This window comes from Anoplopoma fimbria, chromosome 12 (genome assembly GCF_027596085.1).
Source record: "Anoplopoma fimbria isolate UVic2021 breed Golden Eagle Sablefish chromosome 12, Afim_UVic_2022, whole genome shotgun sequence".
NCBI lineage: Eukaryota > Metazoa > Chordata > Actinopteri > Perciformes > Anoplopomatidae > Anoplopoma > Anoplopoma fimbria.
The window spans coordinates 8292220-8314521 of NC_072460.1; the positions used below are offsets into that span (position 1 = coordinate 8292220).

Consider the following 22302-nt stretch of genomic DNA (forward strand, 5'->3'; position numbering starts at 1 on the left):
AGGATATAGGCCAGACTTGATGTACGGCATACAATATTATGTTCTCCACGGCTTCATGCCACCTGCATTCATGCATTATGTGTGTCTGCTGGGTGGTCGGGGGGGGGGCATGTGTGTGCTCAGTTTGTATGTCTTTGCTTTGTTTTCATGATTTGCTTTGTTTATTGCCTGTGGTTATCATTGCCTGTGCATAGGGACTAAAATGCACCGTGCCTTAAACATATCTCTAACCTCCATCCATCCCATCCAGCTGCCCCACCCCTGGATGCAATGGCTCTGGCCATATCAGTGGGAGATACTCACGACACAGAAGGTAGGGCAGATTAAAAACCCACCCTCTGTCTGTCCTTCCTCTCTGTCTCTCTGTCCTCCTTGTCCTCTCTGCCACCACAGCATCTGCTTTGTGGAAAAAAACAAACGTGCGTTAGATGATAAGAGCGATACTGCTCTCATGTCTGTACGCTTATTATGAAGCTACAGCCAGCAGATAGTTAGCATAGCTCAGCATTAACATTGACTGTCCGTCTCTGTCCAAAGGTAACATAATCCACACACAGACAAAAACAACTCTTTGTTTGGTACCGGACTAGTTCTTGTCCAGGCAAGAGGATTTCCCTGGCTTTCCTCACAACATCACTCACAGTTACGGCAAGACTTCATGAAGTCACTGACGAGCTAGCTGCTCCACGTTTCCAGTCTTGATGTTCAGATAAAATAGAGTCAATCGCAAGTCATTTAAATTCAAATCAAGACTGAGACCAATGGAAAACAGTTTGAATTCCCGTGTTTAGTTATTAAATTCACAAATAAGCAAAAACAAAACAAAATCATTAATTTACAAGAAAAAGGGCAAAAATCAGCAGGAAAACATAAAATATGAAGGACTTTGTGTTGCAGAAATATATATATATTTTCTGCTTTATTCTGTTATTCATCTTTGGACCACTGAAGTTTATACTGTGACAGGGGACTAGTTTCTTTTGCAAAAAATAAACCAGTCGTAAGGGTATAATTCACATTTTTTAGAGTTTGAGATTAGACTATTAGAGAATAGCTGTTTTTGAGATTGCACAGAAACTCCCAGAGCCTCTAAATCTAAACCTGAGTAATAAAGTTTTCAGTGGACAGCAGTGAGACGTGATATCTTCTGGTTTCATTGGAGCGTAATTCTCCCTCCCTCCTCGTCCGTGTCGCTCGCCCTCAGAGACCTTGTGAGACTCGGGGCAGCTCACTGGCTTGTGACTCCTCTTTATTGAGGGGCAGATATTAGCTGTTTACATGTGTATTCGTTCAGCAAGCAATTTCAGATGCACTTTGTTTATAGATCGTCCTCCAATCTTCCTCGGCATCTCCCAGGTGAGAGTAAGAGGGAGTTTATTGGATTTCACCCTCCACTGCCTCGCCCGCCCGCCTCTCCATACAAGTTGTTCATTAAACGTTCCAGTCAATTGGCTGAGATCGCTTGTGATTTCTGAGTGAGCCAGCTTAGACCTGCCCCCCCCCCCCCCGCCACATGTGTTTGCTCATACTGCATACTGTCTGCCAAAAACACCTCTTCATCCTTCTTCATGTCAAAACACACAAACACCCTCCGTCATGCTGCTTGAAGTCACTCATGGACAAAATGAGGTGCATGAAGTTTTATTAGATGTTTTGGGGTGTTTGGGACTTCCTATTACAACCATCTTGGTATTCATGATCCTGTTCTCTCTGTTCTCCATTCTCCCTCCCTCCATTAGCATTCTGGGCTGCCCTATAGCCAGAAAGCGCCGTCTAGAGGAAGCCGAGGCCGAGCAGGAGCAGGACACAGAGAGGCCCGCCACCAAGAGGAAGCCCCAACCCCTGAAAATGGCCCTGGACGAGGGCTTCAGCGCAGAGAGCGACGCCAGCAGCGAGGCTGAAGGCGAGGGAGAGAAGGATGGAGAGACAGCAAGAGAGACCAAGGAGTTGGACGAGGAGGACGAGGAGGAGGAACAGAGGGAGGCAGCTGTAGAGGAGGTGACGGAGGAGATGACAGAAGACCTGATACAGGATGGACAGAGAAATGGACTGGAGGAGGAGACGCAGATGGAGGAGGAAGAGGAGAGGGAAGAAGAAGTAGAGACATATCATAAGGAGGAGAACACATTTGCTGCATATGAAGGTGAGCTTTTTCTACTTGAGACAAACCAGCTCATATTCACCACAGTCATCTTAGCTCTAAAATAATCTACCTCTAAACTCAAGAGCTTTTCAACCAATCCTCTCTAAATCCTGAAAAATCATTCAACTATGAAAAATGACAAACTGGTTCCAGCTTTGAATATTTGCAGTTCAAACTTCATCATTTGGGCCTCTTGTGACATTGAGGGTTTTTTTTTCAACATTTTAGAGATAAACTGGATGATCATAAAAATAATCGAGGAAGCAGCAGGGACTGAGATATCCTGATGTTAAGTCTCTTGAATGTGTTAAGTGCCTAAAAGGTTGGATCCCACCGCGTCCCTCTTTAGATCCTCCCCGCTTCTGAAAGGCCCATCTCTTTTAACTCCAATTGCCCAGTTAGTAATGCAGACTTTCTGTTGAAACGTGAAGTCTGTAGCCTAAACCAAGATGCCCCTGATAACATCACAATGACATCATCAGGGTATGTTTTTTTGTATTTTTTTGGGAAAGCTCCTCCTGAGATATACAACTGTTTTCACAAGCTGAGTGGTGCTCAGAAGTGCTAAATTCCTTTTAGTGCTCCTTTAATCAGTGATAAAATTGTATTTGTAGTTCTTTGATGAAGGTTCTTTGATGAAGGTTTCCTTTGATTAACAATTAGGATAGAGTTTAATCCCAACCTTTATTTTGTATGACTTAACATAATCTTTTTCATTTGTGAAACCTTTTGTTGTGTGGGCGCTGCCTGAGAGTCTCCATCCAGTTCCAGAAATCCTCGAGCGACATCACATGCGATGTAGTTAGCATTAAGGGAGTGTGCAATAACATAGCAAGGGTTTTTTCCCTGATAATGCTACATTGTGAACACCAAATCTGTGTTCGCTGTTAGCAGCTAGCTTGGCTAAATAACGGAGCTAACGGCTAAAATATGGAGGCTAACGTATGTGAAAGGAGTCTATGGCCTAGTTTTTAGCAAGTAATATTTAAAACAGCTGCATAAAATATTATAAGGTATAATATTAGGTGAGGTGCCATTCCTCCTATTGACCACTAGGGGTCTTAGGAGTCAAAGACTTTCTGCTTCTACAATCTACACACTCTGTCACAGCAGGTGTTTTTATTTCTCAGTGAATGACTTAGCAGGCAGGGATGCCAGTGAAGACATTGCTGACAATAGCATTAGCTGACTGCATGACTCACATTTTCCTCCGTGTCATCGCTCTGACCTCTTCATCTGCTTTCACAGAGGAGGAGTGTGTGATCATCGAGCCTGAGCCTGGAGCAGCGCCGCCTGCAACCGAGGAGTGCCAGTCGCCCTCTCAGAGTGCAGAGGAGGTGGCCAACTCTCTCCTCCACCTCGGCCGCATCCCCGACAACAATGCTCCGACTGTGGCCATTCAGCAGCCTGTTGCCGTGGAGACTGAGGAGGATGTCACTGTGGCAGCCGAACGGGGGGAAGAAGTAAAGGACGAGCAGGAGGGGGGCATGACTGAGGGGGAAGAGGAAGAGGAGGAGGAGGTGTCACGCGGGGTTCAAGCATCAGAAGAGGCATCTGTTCTGCAGAAGGAGGCATTTGAAGTGGAGGAAGAGGAGTTGGAGGAGGAGGTAGAAGATGAGAAAGGAGAGTGCCCAGACAGGAGCCACCATGTGATCCAGAAGAACCACCAATATGTTACCGAAGATGTCCGCCGTGAACTGATCAAACATGACAAGGAGGAGGAGGAGGAGGAGGAGGAAGAGATGGTAGCGCCAGCACAGCAAAGCCGGGGCACTCCAGTAGAAGATGAGGAAGAGGAGGAGGAGAAAGATGAAGACATGAACCACATTCTGCCCATTTCTGATGTGTCAACCGCCATCCACACCATCACCAGCACCGCAGCAGCTCAGGGAACACACAACAAGGCAGAGGACCACAGGGCCAGTCCTCTGGAGGACTACAACTCATACGGGGCCAGTCCCCTTGAAAACTACAACACCAACAGGGCCAGTCCACTTGACAAATATGACTTTCATAAACCTAGCCCGCTTCAGAACTATAAGGCCAGCCCTCCTTTAAGCTACAGCTCACACAGGGCCAGTCCACTGGAGGACTTCTTCCCCAACCTCAGAGGTGAGAACTATAAGATCCACAAAGCCGTGTCCTCCGCCTCTCCCGACATTATCGAGGTGCGATCAGATAGGTCAGAGGAAAGAGACTTTGACGATGTGGATGGGGACGACGAGCGCGATGACGAAGACAGCCTGTCGCAGCGTTCCGCGGTGACGGACGAGTCTGAGATGTTTGACATAACCCGAGGGAACCTGGGCCTGCTGGAGCAAGCCATCGCCCTGAAAGCGGAGCAGGTGAAGCCGGTCGGGCCCAGGGATCTGCTCCGCGCCCCAGATATCCACCACCAGCGATACTTCACCATGGATGACAGGCCCAAGCACCTGGACATCATCCGTAAGAGCTACTTCAGCAAAGGTATGGCGGAGCTGAGAGGGGCTTGAGGCAGGAACATTTAGTCCTCTTTATTTATGTCTTCTTTTAAAAGCTATGTTAGCATTATGTGGTAGTGCTTCTACAAGCAGGGAATTCGAGGACACTCCAACGTGTGAGACTCGATACTCACCTGCTGGGAGCAGTAGGACAAACCAAGAAAGACTGAATTATAGCTTTATTTCTTGCATTTAAAGCAGAAACTCGAAATGTGCATATAATTCGTTTTTTTATACCAAGAATTACACTAGAGGATTAATACCCGTATCGTGTGTGCTGAATAGGAAGTTACATCTAAAAGACAATAAGATTAGCTTAGCATAAAGACTGGAAGCATGTGGGAAACAGCTACTCTGAACATACGGACCACCTGTCTAAACCAGCACAAGGTGTTGTGTGCTGAACTGGATGTTTTGAGCAGAGCGCACTAATAAACACAGTGTACCAAATAAACAGCGAGTATGAGTCACGGAGCGCTCTGTTATGATCCTCCCCTTTCCGTTGTGATAGGGATGAAGTGGTTCCAGCTGAATAGACTTCCATGAAGAGCAGAGAGGAAGTGCTTGAAAAGAGAGGGTGAGAAGGGACAACAGTGAGAGAGATGGCAACACGTGTTAGACAGAAAGAGAGAGGAGAGGAAAGGAGAGGAAAGGAGAGGAGAGGAGAGGAGAGGAGAGTAGAGGGGAGGACAGGAGAGGACAGGGAGGAGGAGAGAGGAGAGGAGAGGAGCGCAGGTTGTTCCACAGTCAGTGTTTGTTTACATGCTGCATGTGTTTGGGCCTTGTATTTCACAGTTGGCACGGTGCCCACTTGTCATACTCCTCTCAGTATAGGCGTAGTGTGATTACATGCCTGCTAGTGCTGCCCTCTCCTTGGCCTCAACGCCCCCCCGTAGTGACGTTCCCGTTCTGCTCAACGCTAATTAGGAGATGCATGTCTCGTTAACATTCAATTTGAAGGCCAATAGAGCATCGCACCATCCTCTTGCTCCTTTCTCCTCTCTCCAGTGCCGCTGAGTCTGGTTTGCTCACTACAAGTAGCAGCAGGGAGAAGTAGGCACCTTTAATTGTGTGTAAATCGTAGAGGCAAGATGTCCCCAGGTTGTATTTTCAGGTGTTGTTTTGTCCAAACAAGATCTTTGGAAGTGTTGGACAAATGTAGCGAAAAAAGCGTACAGAATAAGTAGGTCGACTAAGTTCAAGTTAACTTTGAAAAAGCTGTTAGATATCTTTTATTTGATAGTATTTCATCCTTGGGAGCATTTAGAGAAGAGAAAAACACAACCACATTTAGACGAAGGCCAAAAACACCTCTTGCATTCACGGCAATATGTAAGACACAAGGAGCAGATACAGAGGGTGTCGCTTTTGTTCAGTTGTCTGAAATATGTCTAGATTTCATGCTCAGCCAAGCAGACTGTCTGATGGCATTAAACAATTGCTTTTGTCCTCTTTATTCATCCCACCTTCTCCTCTCCTCTCCTCTCCTCTCCTCTCCTTGTCTATCCAGAGAGCAGTAGGCCAGAGAAGAGGGAGATCAAGTGTCCCACCCCAGGGTGTGATGGGACGGGTCACGTGACCGGTCTTTATCCCCACCACCGCAGCCTGTCAGGCTGTCCGCACAAGGACAGGATCCCCCCGGAGAGTGAGTGTTCTTCAGCTGCTTAGCGGATGGAAATAAGCAGGAGACAAGAAAAGTGACAAGAAAGTGCAGCATGACGGGGACAGAAGCACACTACCTCTCCTCACTGTGGAGTTAGACAGCATACTTAATACCAGTTTAATCACGTTTTATGAGGTTTTTGCAGCTATATATCCCACTTTGAGGCTTTTGATATAAACAAGCTCTTCACCATTGTACACATGCAGCTGGAAGATACAGACAGCCATGTTAAAGTTGACAGGTAAAAAATGTGAACAGGCTATGGAAATTCAAATTACATGTTTGGATTTGGTTCACTGACTTGGTTTTCTAAAGCTATGAGGATAGGAATCTGCAGTGGTACGGTGTTTTTTTTCCTTATCTCCCTAGACATAAATGTCAGAGGCCACCTTCCTGTAGCCATGACTACGGGTCCATTAAATGCCCAGTTCCCTGCTATTCTCTGATTAAGGTTCACTTCATATTCCTGCTGGCATTTTTACTAAGGGACCGTCCTAACCCTATTAGGAGGGGCAGAGGAGGTCTTATTGCTGATGAGGGTAGCCAAAACCTTTTTGGGAGAGCAGGGAATAGTCCTAATGTTTTTCTCATTCCAGATTTATATTTTATTATATTACATTTGTTTTTATTGTTGAGTGGAGCGGTTCACTCAATCAATAGAACGTATAACTTCTTTTTGGCAGCTTTTTATGAAAAAAATAGAAAGGAGCTGGAACATTCAACATTTTGTTATTTTCCTGCTCCTTTCAATTTTGCCATCCTTGAGAGGAGGGGGAATATATATAATGCTGGGGTGTGTCTTTGCTTTTAATAAAGAAAAAGATTCAATCCTTCACCCCGACCAAATTATTTACAAACAGTCCCTTACATTGAAAAGGTGTTTTAAATAGTTGAGATTAGAATCTGGATTTTGTCTGACCCTGTGTTTGTCTTCTCCTCAGTTCTGGCCATGCATGAGAATGTGCTGAAGTGTCCAACACCCGGCTGCACCGGTCAGGGCCATGTTAACAGCAACCGTAACACACACCGCAGGTATTCATGCATACATCACAGTATCTGTTCAGATCTGTATTTGTGGTTGAGTGTGTTTATGTGTTTCCTTTTGTGGATTTGCAAGCTCATATATTCATATATGCAGGACGGCGGATGTGTCAGTCCACATCAGCGTGATGCAGATTAACATGGTCAGCAACATCTTTTGTCTCCTCCTCCAGTCTTTCTGGATGCCCCATCGCTGCTGCAGAGAAGCTGTCCAAGGGCCACGATAAGCAGCTTCTCTCTCAGCCCGGCAGCGAGCACCTCAAAGGAAGTCCTAACGACAGAGTGTTAAGGTGGGCCATAAGAAAAGTATCCTGGTATATACTTAAAGTCTTTTTACAGTCCTGTCTTGCTACATTAGACGAGTCAAAATAAGAATACATGAATTAATTATAATTATTATGATAAATAAAATAAATATAACGCTTTATACTTGCCCTTTAACCATACCTCCAATCAGTAGATAAAAAGAAAAAGGCTTTTAAAATGTCTTTTACCTCAGCTGTACCTCCTTGAGTTCTGCAGCCACAGTGAAACTTTGATTGGTACCAGATGTACAGTAGAAGGTATTTCTTTTTAAGGACTCTGTCTTCTCTTTAGCAAGAATGGAAATGGAAATACATCTTGGCCTACATAGTGTTGTCCTTAAACCCTGTCGCCTCACTGTGTCAGTTTTAAACACGTGATTAACTTTGTAAATTGAAACAAAACTAAAATGCAACAAAACTACTTGGCTAGGTTTACTAAAAACAACATGATTTGGTTTAAGATAAGAATATCTGTCATGTTATTTAAGTTATGGACGTAAATGTCGATATTTTGTTCCACAATAACAGCGGTTTCCTGGGTTAAAGTCATGCATTGACCCAGCCGTCCACCCAGACCTCCTCCCTTTGTGGACGTCTGCAGAACAAACGTAATCTGGGAGAAAATACAATCTCCTGGAAACATGATTGACAATACAATTTTGTTATATGGGAATGATATTTAGGAGAACAGGCTCTCATTTCATTATTTATTTTTAGATGTTTATGATTTACCTCCAATCTTATTATGTCAAATAAACTAAACACTTGTAACTAGTCATTTGTTGTCAACCAGTTGATAGGATGGAGCATGACAATAACCATAAGTATCTGTACAATATGTGAGCATAGGGAACCTTTCACTCACATAAAAGCTGTATCCAAGCCCCGCACAGTTGAGTCCGTCTCAAGGTTAGCTCCCTCACTACTGAGCCACATGGAAACCACAGAGACAATCCTGACTTTGAGTAGTGGGCCCCTCACGATGAGAGGTAGAGCTGGCCCCTGAATGGCTCAATACAGAGAGGAAGTCTTGAAGCATTCAGAGGAAATCATTACTGTCACCTCAGACACTGAGATCTCTTTATCTTCATGCATCTCCCCAGCTGGTCAGATGCCGGGATCACGGCCTGAAGAATGATAATTAACAGCAACCAGACACTGGTACTATGCTAAGTCTGCGCTCTTCCTCGTTGGTATTTTAATTAATAATGCAGCCGATAAGCTAATAATGCAAGTTACAGGGGCATTGTGAGGCAGATAGGAAAAATAATTGCTTTCCTTGAGGAAAACCTCATCAGTGGTCGGACAAAGCATAGAGGATTAAAACATAATAAGGCTTGCTTTGTTTTTCCTCCTCAGATTGTTATTAAATTGAGCTTGGTTGTCTGTTATATATGGGGCTGGAGAACTCCTCATGCGATCCATGTTCTAATGTTGAAAAAATAAGAAAGGAGAAAAATCCCCCATGATCATTGGTAGAAAGCTTTTAGAGCTATGCCTCAGATGTGAGCATGTATCATTGGTGTGCCACTGTGTGAACGCCACCCTGACAGCAGTGTGACTACCGGTCATGTGCTGGAGCTCATTAATGGGCATATGGTCGGACACCAGACACTGAGATATGGGCGTCAGAGATACAGGATGCAGAGGAGGAGAAAAAGGGGCTGGGCCAAAGGGGGTGGAGGGCGTAGAGCCTCCCTCCTTTCTTTCCTCCTCTCCTCCTCCTCCTCCTCCTCCTCCTCCTCCTCCTCCTCCTCCACTTTCTTCTCCCCCTCCCGCCTTCTGCCTCTCCCCGGTCTATCAGTGGATTTACGCCAACAGGTCTGACAAAAGCCCAGGCTCTCCAGGAAAACGAGATGGCTTAAAGCTCATAAATTCCATGCTGTACAACATGCAAATGTGCCCTCTGCTGATAAGAGAGCTTTTAATCCTGCTGCACTCCTGCTAAGTACACCGTTGCCCCTATCTTTACTCTCTCAATGTCTCTCTACCTCCCTCTCTCCTTCTCTTATTCTTTTTTCTCCTCCTTTTATTTGTTTTTGTGTCTATTGTGTGACTCTTTATGGCGTCAATCCTCTTTTATATCCCATCTCTCCTTATCTATTCTATTCCACTTTCTGCTTTATTTGGTCTAAATCCCGCTCCTGCCTCCCTCCAAACCAGCCCTACCCTGACATCCTCTCACTCTCCCTTTCCTCCTCGCAGGCCCATGTGCTTTGTGAAGCAGCTGGAGGTGCCCCAGTACGGCAGCTACAGGCCCAACATGGCGCCCGCCACACCCCGCGCCAACCTGGCCAAGGAGCTGGAGAAGTACTCCAAGGTGTCCTTCGATTATGCAAGCTTTGACGCTCAGGTGTTCGGGAAGCGCATGCTTGCTCCAAAGATGCCCACCAGCCAAACGTCACCCAAAGCCTTCAAAAGTAAGAGGGCCGCTGCTGGTTTTTTATAGGAGTGACAGAGGAAGCTGCTTCCAGTCTTTATGCTAAGCTAAGCTAATCAGCTGCTGGCTCTAGCGTCATATGTAGCTTACAGACATGAGAGTTGTGTCAATTTGACTTTTATCTTATATTATTAGTTTGAATTACTTTACCACACCAAACATCTAAAGTTGAGCTCCCAGCAAGAGAATAATGTGCAGTTCACATTTTTTTGTCTGTTATATCCTACTGAGATGATCACCTGATCTAAAGTTGACTTCTCGTCCTCCCACAGCTAAGCCCTCATTCCCCAGGTCCCTATCACCCAGCCTCAGTCTCCATGGTTACGAGAAGAGCTCCTCCTTGGCCTACGACTACTCCCATGATGCCGAGGCCGCTCACATGGCTGCCACTGCCATCCTGAACCTGTCCACGCGCTGCTGGGAGAAACCTGAGAACCTCAGCACCAAACCCCAGAGCAAGGTACACAGACCACCATCTTCCACACATGTCCATGTTTGTTTCATGTTAAAAATAACTTACAGATATGAGATGAAGCAGTTGTTTATGGGTGATGTCATAGTTATAAAGTGTTACCCTCTTCTCTTCTCCGGCAGTGGTTGTATCTCTCCTCTTCCTCTCTCCTCTTCTTTTCTCCTACTCCTCTCTCTCCTATTCTCTACCTCTCTCCCCCTCCTCTCTTTTCTTCCTCTCTCCTACTCCTCTCCTCTTCCTCTCTCTTCCACTCCTCTCCCTCTGTCCTCTTCCCTCATCATCCTCTCCCCTTTCTCTCTCCTCTCCTGTCTTTTGCTCATTTATTCTCTACCCATCAACTCTGCATGAATATATCATCAGGAGGCATTGGCTTACAGGATGGTATTGAGATGCAGTTGCATCACCTCTCCCGTCCTCTTGCATCCTTTCATCCCTCCATCCCACACACTTTTCATGTTGTTATTGAATTTGGCTGACTGCCAGTTCCCTGGATTACTTTGCCACCAGGTAGCCTTTTTTCATTATCTGCCGGACGGATCTTCCACTCTCTTTCTCCGCCCCCGCCACTCTTTCTTTCATTTTCTTTTCACATCCTTTTTTACTCTCTTTTATCTCCCTCTCTTCCACTCTGCCTCTCTGTGTTTCTCTCTCTGGTCTCCGTCTATACCGCTCTATCTCTCACTCACTCCTCTTCCCGCTCTGTGCACAGGAGGTGTAATTGGAGCACCACTTCCCCCATATTGTGATTTTTAAAAGCCTTTTGCCTCACAGAAGAGAGAAAGTGACTGCTTCATCATTTTTCGCTTTCCTGACATGGTGTTAGAAAGATAAAACGTGAAGATTAATGTCTCTGGCAGCACAGCAGAGCAAGGTGTTGTTCAGCGAGGCACCGATCCAGAAGCAGGCCTTAACTGTGCAGTATTACAGCACCGAATAAACCAGGGACTGATCTGGAATCAGAGTTAGAGCCAGTTGAAATCCAATATTGAAACATTGGAACACTGAGCTCATCAACCAGGGACATTTCTGGGAACTGTTCCCGTTTTCTCTCTCCTCCTAACCCTTTGATTTTTCTGGCCCTTGACCAGTTCTTATGAGCGCCATTTTAGATGAATACTGAAAACATGGCTCATCTCACCCCTCTGCTTCTGTTCACCTGCCAGCACTATAATAGAGCACGGAGAGAGAAGCAGTGGTGTTGGTGCTGTTGGCAAAGTAATTCCAGAGTGCATTAGATATCATTACCAGCATGCTTAAGCGATGAATGTGGAGTTCTGAACTCCAACATGTAGCGCTCTGAAAACTGCTGCGTGGCTGGATAAATGCTTGTTTGGTACAAGCTTGAGGGCGGATAGGCGGAAGCAGGGGAAAAAATCTATTATTTCACCACATGAAAGTTAAGTTCAGTCTGAATCTAAATCCTCCCTCAATGCAACTGGAGATTATATGAAGGTGTGATTCAGGAAAATATAGGTATGTAAATGTATGTGTTGCGGTGCAACTGAATATGCTCAAGAGGGTAATTAAATTAATCACAATCATCATCACGCAGGACTGCTTCTCACGCTGAAGTGCACCAGAGGAGACTGCATTAGTCATTTACATTTCTGAAGACTTGATTAGTGTATTAGCTAAGTTTCTCTTTTCATTTTCTCCCAGTCAACAACTTTGTATGGAGCCCAAAAGTTTCAAGTGCTAAATAAAAGAAAGTAAATAGAATGTACGGACGCAACATTCTCTTAATTGTCTCGTATTTTCTATTACCTTCTGTTAAGAGAAGAGATAAGAGAAGTGCATAAAACTCTCTATCCAAACCTGCTCCTACCAGGTGTTCTGAGTGATGAAACTCACTGTATCATAAATTGGAGGCGTGTGGCTGATTGTTTATTATTAGCATAGTTAACAACCCCTTTAACACTATATAAGGGAAGGTGGTGTGCCGTGTGCAAATACTCTGGCACATGGCCAAGAATTAGAGCGATGCCACCAAGACATGTTAGAAGAAAAATTTAATCATTAATGAAATGGAGTTCCGGTAAATGAGTGATACAGGAAAATCAACAAGCATCAAAGAACAGAATGTAAGCCATTCAGAAGATAAACGCACCAACATCGTCCAAGGGTTTTTATTGTCTCAATGTGATCAATGCACCAATAGTATTTCTTTAACAGTCCAATCATTATAATTACTCTCAAACGTATATTTATCAAAATGTGAAACTTGTTTTCTTGTGTTAGACAAAAGTTTCCTATTTTGGTAAGAGTGCTCTTGACCCCACGTAAAGTGTTCTCTTACCTAAGCTGAGAGCAAAGACAAGAAAACATTGGTGAATCCCAGAAATCAAAGGGTATTATTAACAAAATTAGAATAAATCATGGATACCAACTAAAAAAGAGGAAGTTTGTTCTCCTATCCATTGGGCCTATGTGCATGAGGCCCAATGACTATCCTCTGTAGCTTAACAAGACGAGCAGCATTAAAGTGTTACTGACTGCAGTAATTCAGTGTGACTTTGGCAGTGTTGTGGTTCTAAAGATGTTCTTCACACAGAGTCTTTATCAATAGGAGCAGCCAGCTGTTGAGCCTGCTAGAGGGGGAAGGATGCCATTATGAAACAAAACATGATTTTATTTCCACAATTTCCATAATGGAATTAAAAGGATCTCCAAAAAATAACAGTGTCTGTGTGGAGTTTTCAAATTTTATGATTTTTTTCTCTTAATTTATTGGTTTATTTGAATGCTTCACCCTATGTTCATGTGGTTATTTATTTCACAGTGAGTTATTTATTGGTTTAATGTTAAACACTTCTTTTTTAGGCAATTGACATAGAAGTGGATGAGAACGGCACCCTGGACCTGAGTATGAAGAAGCCCATCAAACGAGAGGGAAGTCTCTCCGGCACCAGCCCCGGGGTTCGGTCCCCAGACCCCTCGTCCTCTTCTTCCTCGCTTCATCACGGCGGAAGCAGCGGGATGACATCGCCAAACCTACACACATACAAGCAGGAGGAGTGGGAGGGCCCCCTTGATTACACCAAACCCAACCGCCAAAGGGAGGAGGAAATGGACGAGGTCAGTACAACACTGAGCTAAAGAACAAGCTCCAAACACGCAGTGCTTTCCTGTGAAAGTAGTCGCAGAGGAAGTATTGCAACACAAATAACAACAGACAAAATCTCCCCTAAGCTTTTTGACTAAGAAACACTTCCTTGTTTACATCACTTTGTCTCTCGCTAATCCCTTTGCCTTGTTTCCTTTTCCTCCTTCTATTATTCATTTATTTCAGTGAAATCACAGAGTTACAGTACAGTTAAAACATAGCACTGTGTAACAGAGGTGGTGTGTCAGGTGCATTGCACCATCCTGACTTTGGCATATGCTAATTTTTACTCCTTTGAACTTTTTCAAAAGAAATATAAAGGGCTCTGAGTGTAAATTTTTCATGAGGACACTGCATTTGGAAACGTCATTTGTCAAAAAAAAATAGAAAAGGGATTGGAGACTTGTGTGAACATGGTGGTTTGCATAGTTTCTTTACTTGTTTACAAATGTGTTAAGAAAGCCAACACTCGCTCTTGAAAAAGTCCATACAATCCACACAACAACACATAAGTACAATTTGAATGACAAAAGCATCACAGAGGAATTCCAAGCTCATATGTGCTCATCTTTCTGGGCTTGTTCCTCAGATGGAGCACACAGGCCATTCGTTTGTCTCGTCCGACCCGGAGGACTGTGACATGATGCAGGACTGTCTGGAGGAGAGGAAGTACCCAGGAGAGGTCACGACCCCTAGCTTCAAGGTCAAGTTCCAACCCAAGGATAGCAAGAAAGAGCTGCTCTCGTAAGTCTTACTCTTAATGGCGCATGTGCTTTGAGCTAAATGCTAATGTGCGCACAATGCTATCATGTTGATGTTTGCTGGTACCATAAACTATAGTTTGCAGGTATTTGATCAGAGAGAATTGGACAAATGAACATTTTGACCTGGTGATGGTGATAGAATAAAAGTGAACGTGTCAACTAGTGCTACTGCGTGCTAATATTGCCAACTAAAACGCTTTGATCGTAACATAAAGTTAGATGGTCAGATAATAATATATTTTTAGCGTTGGTTGGTTTTTATGTTAATCTGTTGATAACGGGGTACATACTTTCTAATATATCTAATATTAGCATTGATGCAGATTTTGACACTATTCAAAGATTAGCAAGGCCAATACCATCCAAGGAAAGAGCTGAAAAAAGAGCGCGTCGACATTAGAATAATCAAAATCACAACCACAAATCATCAAAGTCAACCATGAATCTCTCCACACTAATATCTGACAATTCAACTACTACTAGATATTTTATCTTGTGAACCAAAAGTGCTGGGCCGATCAACATTTCCGTCCATTCAGCCATACCCCTAGCGTGTCTAAAAACAGTCCCTGTGTCCTTTCTCACAGCGTCTCTATGTATCTTGCCCTCTCCAGGTGCCCTACACCTGGGTGTGACGGCAGTGGTCACATCACTGGAAACTATGCGTCCCATCGCAGGTATGCACCATTGTTGACATGTGTGGGTGATGCTGTATGCTAGTGCGCTCTATATAAATCTTACATGAAATGCGAGCTCTGCTGAGACTCTTCTGCCGCCCACTCAGCACCTGAGTCCAAAGCAGGCGCACCACGACTAATTCAAATATTTCATTTGATACCAACACGCCAGAGGCAATAATGTAGCGTGAGCCCGGCAAGCAAAGACGGTCATCGACTTTGATATGCATCAGTAATTTACTTCTTGCAGTCTGTCCTCCTCCTCTTAAATGACCTTGGTATGCCTTGCATTCTTGATTTCCCTTCGCTCACTTCTTTCTCCTCTCTCCTCTCAACCCTTCGCTCTGGCTCTCCCCGTCCCCCTTCTTTTCGTCCTTCTCTACTACCGGCTGTCCTTCACTCTTTCTCCTTTCTCTCAGTCTGTCTGGGTGTCCTCTCGCTGATAAGAGCCTTCGGTCCCTCATGGCGGCCCACACCCCTGAACTCAAGTATGTCTGCTCTACACCTCCACTGCCTTTTCACTGCCACTTCAATGCTCTGCTACAGACACCGTCCAACGCCACAATGCTTCATTCTGCTGACGTTAACTCGTCTTTTGTTGCCTGCTGCTGCCTCTGCTGCTGCTGCTGCTGCTGCATCTGTCATGGCACTTTTTTCTGGCTTTGACTATGCTTGCTTTTCACTTCAATCAGTTCATGTAAATATGAAATCAATCAGTAACTCTGTACTATACGTAGCTCTTTACTAGAGAGTAGGCTTTTCACAGCCCAATACATACAATAAGTATTTAAATGGCAAAGAGCCGGAAAAGAGTGTTTTTAAAACAGACATTGCTCCCAAGAGTGATGAGAAAATGAGCAAAAATGAACAAGCAGAACATTTCTTTCATCTGCGTCATGCCATTTTCACTCTGAATCATCTACAGTGTTGTTTGTTGTTCTGCTAACCTTGATTAAATGTTAAACCCACTCTGCCCTCTCCTAGATGTCCCACCCCAGGATGTGACGGCTCAGGTCACATCACAGGAAACTACGCCTCCCACAGAAGGTAACAACCAAAAAACACAAATGCACCACAAAAACGCATACACACACATGGACACACACACAGACACACAAACACAGTCAGCCAGAGAGGCCTAGCGACAGTTCATGGTAGAATGAGACAGGGATCACATACTCACACATTTCCACACCTTTCCATTATCCTATTTCCGGCCATATTGGGCGTTTTTGAGTTGATTTGGTTTGTGATTTGGTTCTAACAACCTCTGTAAAATTATTATTCCTCATAATGTGCTCTCCCTTTAACAAGCAATCACTTCACCAGACCTTTTTTCAACCCTATGTTATCAACTCCATACTTTCTGTTTTCAGTATCTCTGGGTGCCCGCGTGCCAAGAAAAGTGGAATTAAAACTCCTACCAAGGACAACCAGGAGGACTCCGAGCTTTTAAAGTTCGTACCGCTCAGAAAGCCATAATGTCTGCCTTTAGCGAGACTGACGGTAAAAGTAAAATGCAATAAAAAAGGAAAAGACAGAGAGAGAGGAAAGTCACTTTGAAACATATGCTGAGTTAGTGACCTGCCCCCAAAATTGAATCAGGCCTTTACTGATGGGAAAATACACTTACTGCAGATACTGACTCTGAATGTAGTTCATGGTAGAGTATTGTAGAGGAGATGTCAATACATAAGAAATACATCGGCTTCATATTGCATTTGCACGCAAAAAAATTAATGTAACAGCATGTTGATAACATCATGTGCTGAACCTTAATAGCTCTTGCATCAATGATATAATCCAATGTTTAAAACCAGATGTAAGAAAATGAATTTGGCCCAGTAGAGAAAGTACATAACGTTGATCTTCATTGTAATATTCTCAACTTTCTCTACACTTTATATTATTGGATTCTTCTTAATCTAACCTGTGTGCCTTCTCACTCTCTTTCTTTCTTTCTTTCTTTGCTTCATCACTTCTTCTCCCTATCCTCATTATTTTTTCTTCTTCTTTCCATCCTGTCCTCTGCTCCCTGCAGGTGCCCGGTGCCTGGCTGCGACAGTTTGGGTCACATCAGTGGAAAGTACGCCACCCACCGTAGCGCCTACGGCTGTCCGCTGGCCGCCCGCAGACAGAAGGAGGGTCTCCTGAATGGCACACCCTTCAACTGGAAGGCCTTCAAGACAGAGGGGCCCACTTGTCCCACCCCAGGTTGTGATGGCTCTGGACACGCTAACGGAAGCTTCCTCACACACCGCAGGTAAGCTTTTAACCAACTAGAAGGCCAGCTTTTGGCTTTCCACATGAGAAAGTAGTAGAGTGAATTAAGACCGGGTTTGATGCTAATAAAAGGTTTTTAAACACAACCTTTAAAGTTGTTTTTGCCAGGAGTAAGAAGAGAATAGGGATCAGCTCACCTGACTCTGTCCAAAGTCTTAAATTATTCCAGCATCTCTGAAAGTTCTCATCTTCGTTGGTAATCTGTGGTTTTACATTGTGGCGAGACTCCAGGAAGTCAATACAGTCCAAGAACATGTTAATCACTGAGCTTTAGAGGTGATGGTCAGTGGGTTTTTTTTTGTTAAACTATGGACACTACTGGCTGTTTCCAGTATGTATGCTAAGCTAAGCTAACTGCCTGCTGGTTCTAGCTTCATGATCAATCTATATATCTTATAGTTTATAGCTTCCTGTTTCCTTCATTTGACATATTCCTGGTTGAATGCTGGGTTTGAACATACCCATCTCCATCACTTCCCATTTTACTACAAGGGACAAATGTAACAACGTATTCAGAGCATCATGGGAAAAACAAGAAGATATATTGAAGGATATTATGAACTCGATGCTACCAACACAACTTTTAAGCTTTAAGCAAATTAACGTGTGATGACGCCACTGATGTGCAAATGAGCGTATGACGTCATCTGATGACTTTTACCAACTTTTGGAGCTAGTGCTAGCTACTTTCATTGGAAAAGAGTTGGTAACACTGCATTTTGTTCCCACAGTTATGTCAGTCATTCCACCGTAAACCATCTCCTCTACTGGGGATAGTAAAGGCAAAAAACTTTCCCTGATGCTCTTTTGTAACAGGGAATAGTTACCTATCCTCCTCGTGTTTTGTTCGTTCCGTAAATGGATCCTAGATTTTCCCTGAGATGGTACCTGTTGACAGACAGAGCTTCTTAGTGAAAGCAAGGCTTTTTGGAAACCAATCTAAACACTGATGGTGTCATTATTCTATAACCATTACATTGAGCAATCAATAATTACTTCATACTGAAAAGTTAAGACAAAAGCGTGTGTATTGCCACTTTAAAACCAGTCCAGATTCTTTAACAAACCTGTTTTTAATTTCATTATAACATTAACAACACACTTGTCTCCAGCCTCTCAGGATGCCCCAGAGCATTGTTTGCCAAGAAGAAGGCCAAGTTCCCCACAGAGGACTACCTGAGCACCAAGTTCAGAGCCAGTGATGGTAAGATGTGGTGAAAAAAATAATCTATAAACAATTTGTATGTGTATGAGTGTATATCTGTGTGTGTAAAAGCAATCCCCATTGTTTTCGAGAGCTCTTAAATTGACAGTGAGTGAAAGTGTTAAAATGTAAAGGGTTAGATGTAAAAAATACTGAAAAATGACATCAAAAGTAAAACTAAAAATGTGTCTTACATGTGAAAAGTGAATACTGGAACACATCCTTTAGTTACAGCAGAAAATGTTACATTACATTACATTACAGTCATTTAGCAGACGCTTTTATCCAAAGCGACTTACAGGAAGTGTATTCAACATAGGTATTCAAGAGAACTACTAGTCACCAGAAGTCATAAGTGCATCTCCTTTCTTAAATAGCATCTAAAAGCATAAACCAGAGCAAAAGTATAGTGCAGAAGCAAATTACTACGAAAACAATAATTGCAACAGACTAATACGAATACAGTAAGTGCTACAAACTAATACGAATAGGATAAGTGCAACGAACTGATACGAATACAATAAGTGCAACGAACTGATATGAATGCAATAAGTGCTACGAGGAAGGCTCAGGGTAGTACTTCTTGAAGAGATGTTCAGTCAGCTATGGAGCTATGGAGGGTTAGAAACCTCACTATATAATTTAACTGAACGGAAACACTACTTATCTCAAAAAAGCAAAGATAGATCTAAAAAAGGAAAATGCGGAGGGCAACTGAAACCTAAACAGACCAGACTCTGTTCTTTTCTATTCTGATGTATCTGGCTTCTCCTTTAGTTTTGGACAACGATGATGACATCAAGCAGCTCAACAAAGAGATCAACGACCTCAACGAATCCAACAATGAAATGGAGGCTGACATGGTCAACCTGCAGACTCAGGTGTGTGTTTCTATTTTTTTTTACATTTTAACTTATAAATCACTGTTTTTTACTTATAGTGATTCAAAGGCAAAAAGTTCTAACTGGACAGGAATTTATAGTCATATGTGAGACTTAAAGGGATAGTTGGGATGTTTTGAAGTGTGGTCGTATGAGGTTCTTCTCCATAGTCAGTGTTTTACTACAGTAGATGGAGTTTGGAGAAACAGACTGGAGCACTGGAGCAAAGTAATGTAACGCTGTGATGTACTTTAGATCAGTTTATTGGTACATTATATTTAGAATCATTTCTAAATAATTTCTTGTTGTCAGACAGACCTTTCTGATGGGGAACTGAAGCCGTCATCTATGCTCTCTTCAAATCCTTCTTCAAAAATATGAGTTGCTGGTCTACGGCTGCCTGTTAATATGTCTGTGTTACTGTGTGACTTTGTTGAATCTTAAATAACCATTTAAAACACACACACACAAAAAAAAGAAGAGGTAGACCAGAAACTCCTGCGTTCTTCCAGGTAAAATTACTAGTCTGGTGGCTTTGAGGAGAGCATAGATGGATATAACAGCTTTAGTTCCCCCAGTTCAGCTGCTTCTCCTGTCTGTTTCCTCATACAACCCCATTTCAAAACATCACACTTATAAATTTAATACTATTTAATTCACTTGAGTCTGTTGACCTTAACATTGGTTTTGTTCCTGAAAGATCACAGATGGAAAAGTCATTCAGTCCATTGATGAAGCCTTTTAAAGAATAAATAACAACATTTCTCTGACGTATGAAAAGCTGAATTCATAAGCATTAGAACACAGCCTTGCTTGATTTCATAAACTCAAGGAATCTGGTGCTACAACCTTACTTGATATTGTATAAACAGTAGCTTATGGATGCTAATGTTGGCAAGCTTAAGGTAAATATTGCTTTGTAACTAACATTATTTACTCAGTTTGCTGACAACTCATCTATATTTGTGCTCCTGTTAAACCAAAACTTTAGCATTTACCATTATCTTGTAATTACGCTTGTGGCAACAGTGGCTGTTTTTTGGCATATAGACTCCTTTAAAAGACACATATCGTGTTCATTTCCAAGTTCATACTTGAATTTTTGGTTTCTACTCAAACAAGTTTCATGCTTTAATGTTCATAAACACAGACACTGTGAAATGCTCTGTTTACAAAAAAAAGCCTAGTCTGCTCTGATTGGCTTGTGAGAAAACTATGGGCCATCTTTGCAAAGGTAATTCTTAACTCATGACTGATGAATTCTAATGAGCCTGCATGTGACACAGGAAGGGGTACCACATCTGAATGGCTTGTTGAATCACGTATTTTCTAATCTAGACAGCCCAAAAAGCGGACAGGGTTGTCTTATATCACAGTGTGTGGGTTGCTAAACACTACAGATACCAAAATGTGTGCGCACAAGCACTGAAACAGTGAGTTTTTCCAGGTATATCCTTTAAAAGACAAGGCAGGTGATAATCTATATATTGTAATGTATATTCTGCAGACTCCTTAGATTTCCTCAGATACTACTTATCTAGTTGCAGATAAAAGACAAAATTACAACTGTATCCCTGAAGTGGTACCAATATAGAACTGCTTCTGCTGTGTGTTGCAGATCTCTTCCATGGAGATGAACCTGAAGAGCATTGAGCATGAGAACAAGATGATTGAGGAGCAGAACGAGGCTCTGTTCATGGAGCTGTCCGGCCTCAGCCGTGCCTTGATCCGCAGCCTGGCTAATATCCGCCTGCCACACATGGTGAGTTACACCCACACACACACACAGGGCTCAACCCACTCACACACACCTCTTCGATTGATTCATTGTATAAGTTTGGAGGTGAGGCTCATGCGTTGACCTGCACACAGCCGTTGGTTTCCCTGCTCTTCTCAGCTGCCATTGGTTGTTGTTTGTGCCACAGCAGGAGCCAATCACCGAGCAGAACTTCGACAGCTACGTGAGCACCCTGACCCACATGTACACCAACAAGGACTGCTTCCAGAGCCCCGAGAACAAAGCTCTGCTGGAGAGCATCAACAAAGCTGTGAAAGGCATCAAAGTCTGAGGCTGGACGCGCCCGCTCAGAATGCAAACTGTCCTGAAGCGCCGAAGCGTGACGGACGTGGAGATGGAGGGACGAGGAGATAAAGGAGAGATGTGAAATACTCTACGATATATTGAAATATGATTCAAAAACAAAAAGGGAATTCAGGTTATTTAAATAAACGGCAACTTAAAAAAAAAAAAAAACCCAGGGAGCACTCTGTAAGAAGAAAAGTGACGCGGACCAAAATCCACACCATGCTGCTGCTGGGATTAGGAGGAGGAGCCGGATCCTTCAGTCAGACCGGATGGAAGAGAAGAATACTGCTACTAGAAACTGTATGTGGGGGTTTAATATGCTGTATGTTTACCTGTTGTCTCTTTTGTGTCTGTTTTTGGATGAGCGGTTGATCAGTTTTTCACGCTTCACATCTACTGGAACACGGAGGAACGTGAATACAGGATTGCTTAAAGGAGCTTGGAGACATGAAGAGGACACAAATGAGTTGGACGTGCTGCCCTGTAGCGTACACTGTGGCCAGTGTGTCTGTGTGTGTGTGTGTGTGTGTGTGTGCGCGTGCTCGACGACTCTAGGGGCTCTCTGATTCATGACCACACACACCCCAGCAATATGAAGCATGCACTACACTGGATTTGTGTTTGCTTGTGGTATTGTTGCGGCAAAGGTGTCAACAGTGCAATGTTGACTTGGTTTAGCCAGGGGGAGGGGTCTTCAAGTAAAGTCTTAAGACTGATGCAGGTTGTTTATTTTCATGGGACAGCTGAAATGATGAATGAA

The 22302-nt window shown here is 43.4% G+C and overlaps 1 protein-coding gene across 1 annotated transcript in view; it reads left to right on the forward strand.

Moving 5' to 3' along the window:
* Positions 1-21542, forward strand: part of myt1b (myelin transcription factor 1b) — a 103051-nt gene extending 81509 nt beyond the window's left edge. Inside the window, exons 5-23 of the mRNA XM_054608475.1 lie at positions 251-313; positions 1740-2143; positions 3392-4609; positions 6134-6268; positions 7228-7318; positions 7501-7617; positions 9838-10052; positions 10345-10532; positions 13365-13619; positions 14237-14391; positions 15026-15088; positions 15508-15576; positions 16073-16135; positions 16465-16545; positions 17130-17351; positions 18484-18575; positions 19353-19456; positions 21075-21218; positions 21382-21542. Of these exons, the coding sequence (XP_054464450.1) occupies positions 251-313; positions 1740-2143; positions 3392-4609; positions 6134-6268; positions 7228-7318; positions 7501-7617; positions 9838-10052; positions 10345-10532; positions 13365-13619; positions 14237-14391; positions 15026-15088; positions 15508-15576; positions 16073-16135; positions 16465-16545; positions 17130-17351; positions 18484-18575; positions 19353-19456; positions 21075-21218; positions 21382-21525 (3823 nt within the window). The 3' untranslated portion in view covers positions 21526-21542. The remainder of the gene's footprint in view (positions 1-250; positions 314-1739; positions 2144-3391; positions 4610-6133; positions 6269-7227; positions 7319-7500; positions 7618-9837; positions 10053-10344; positions 10533-13364; positions 13620-14236; positions 14392-15025; positions 15089-15507; positions 15577-16072; positions 16136-16464; positions 16546-17129; positions 17352-18483; positions 18576-19352; positions 19457-21074; positions 21219-21381) is intronic.
* Positions 21543-22302: the final 760 nt, after the last annotated feature.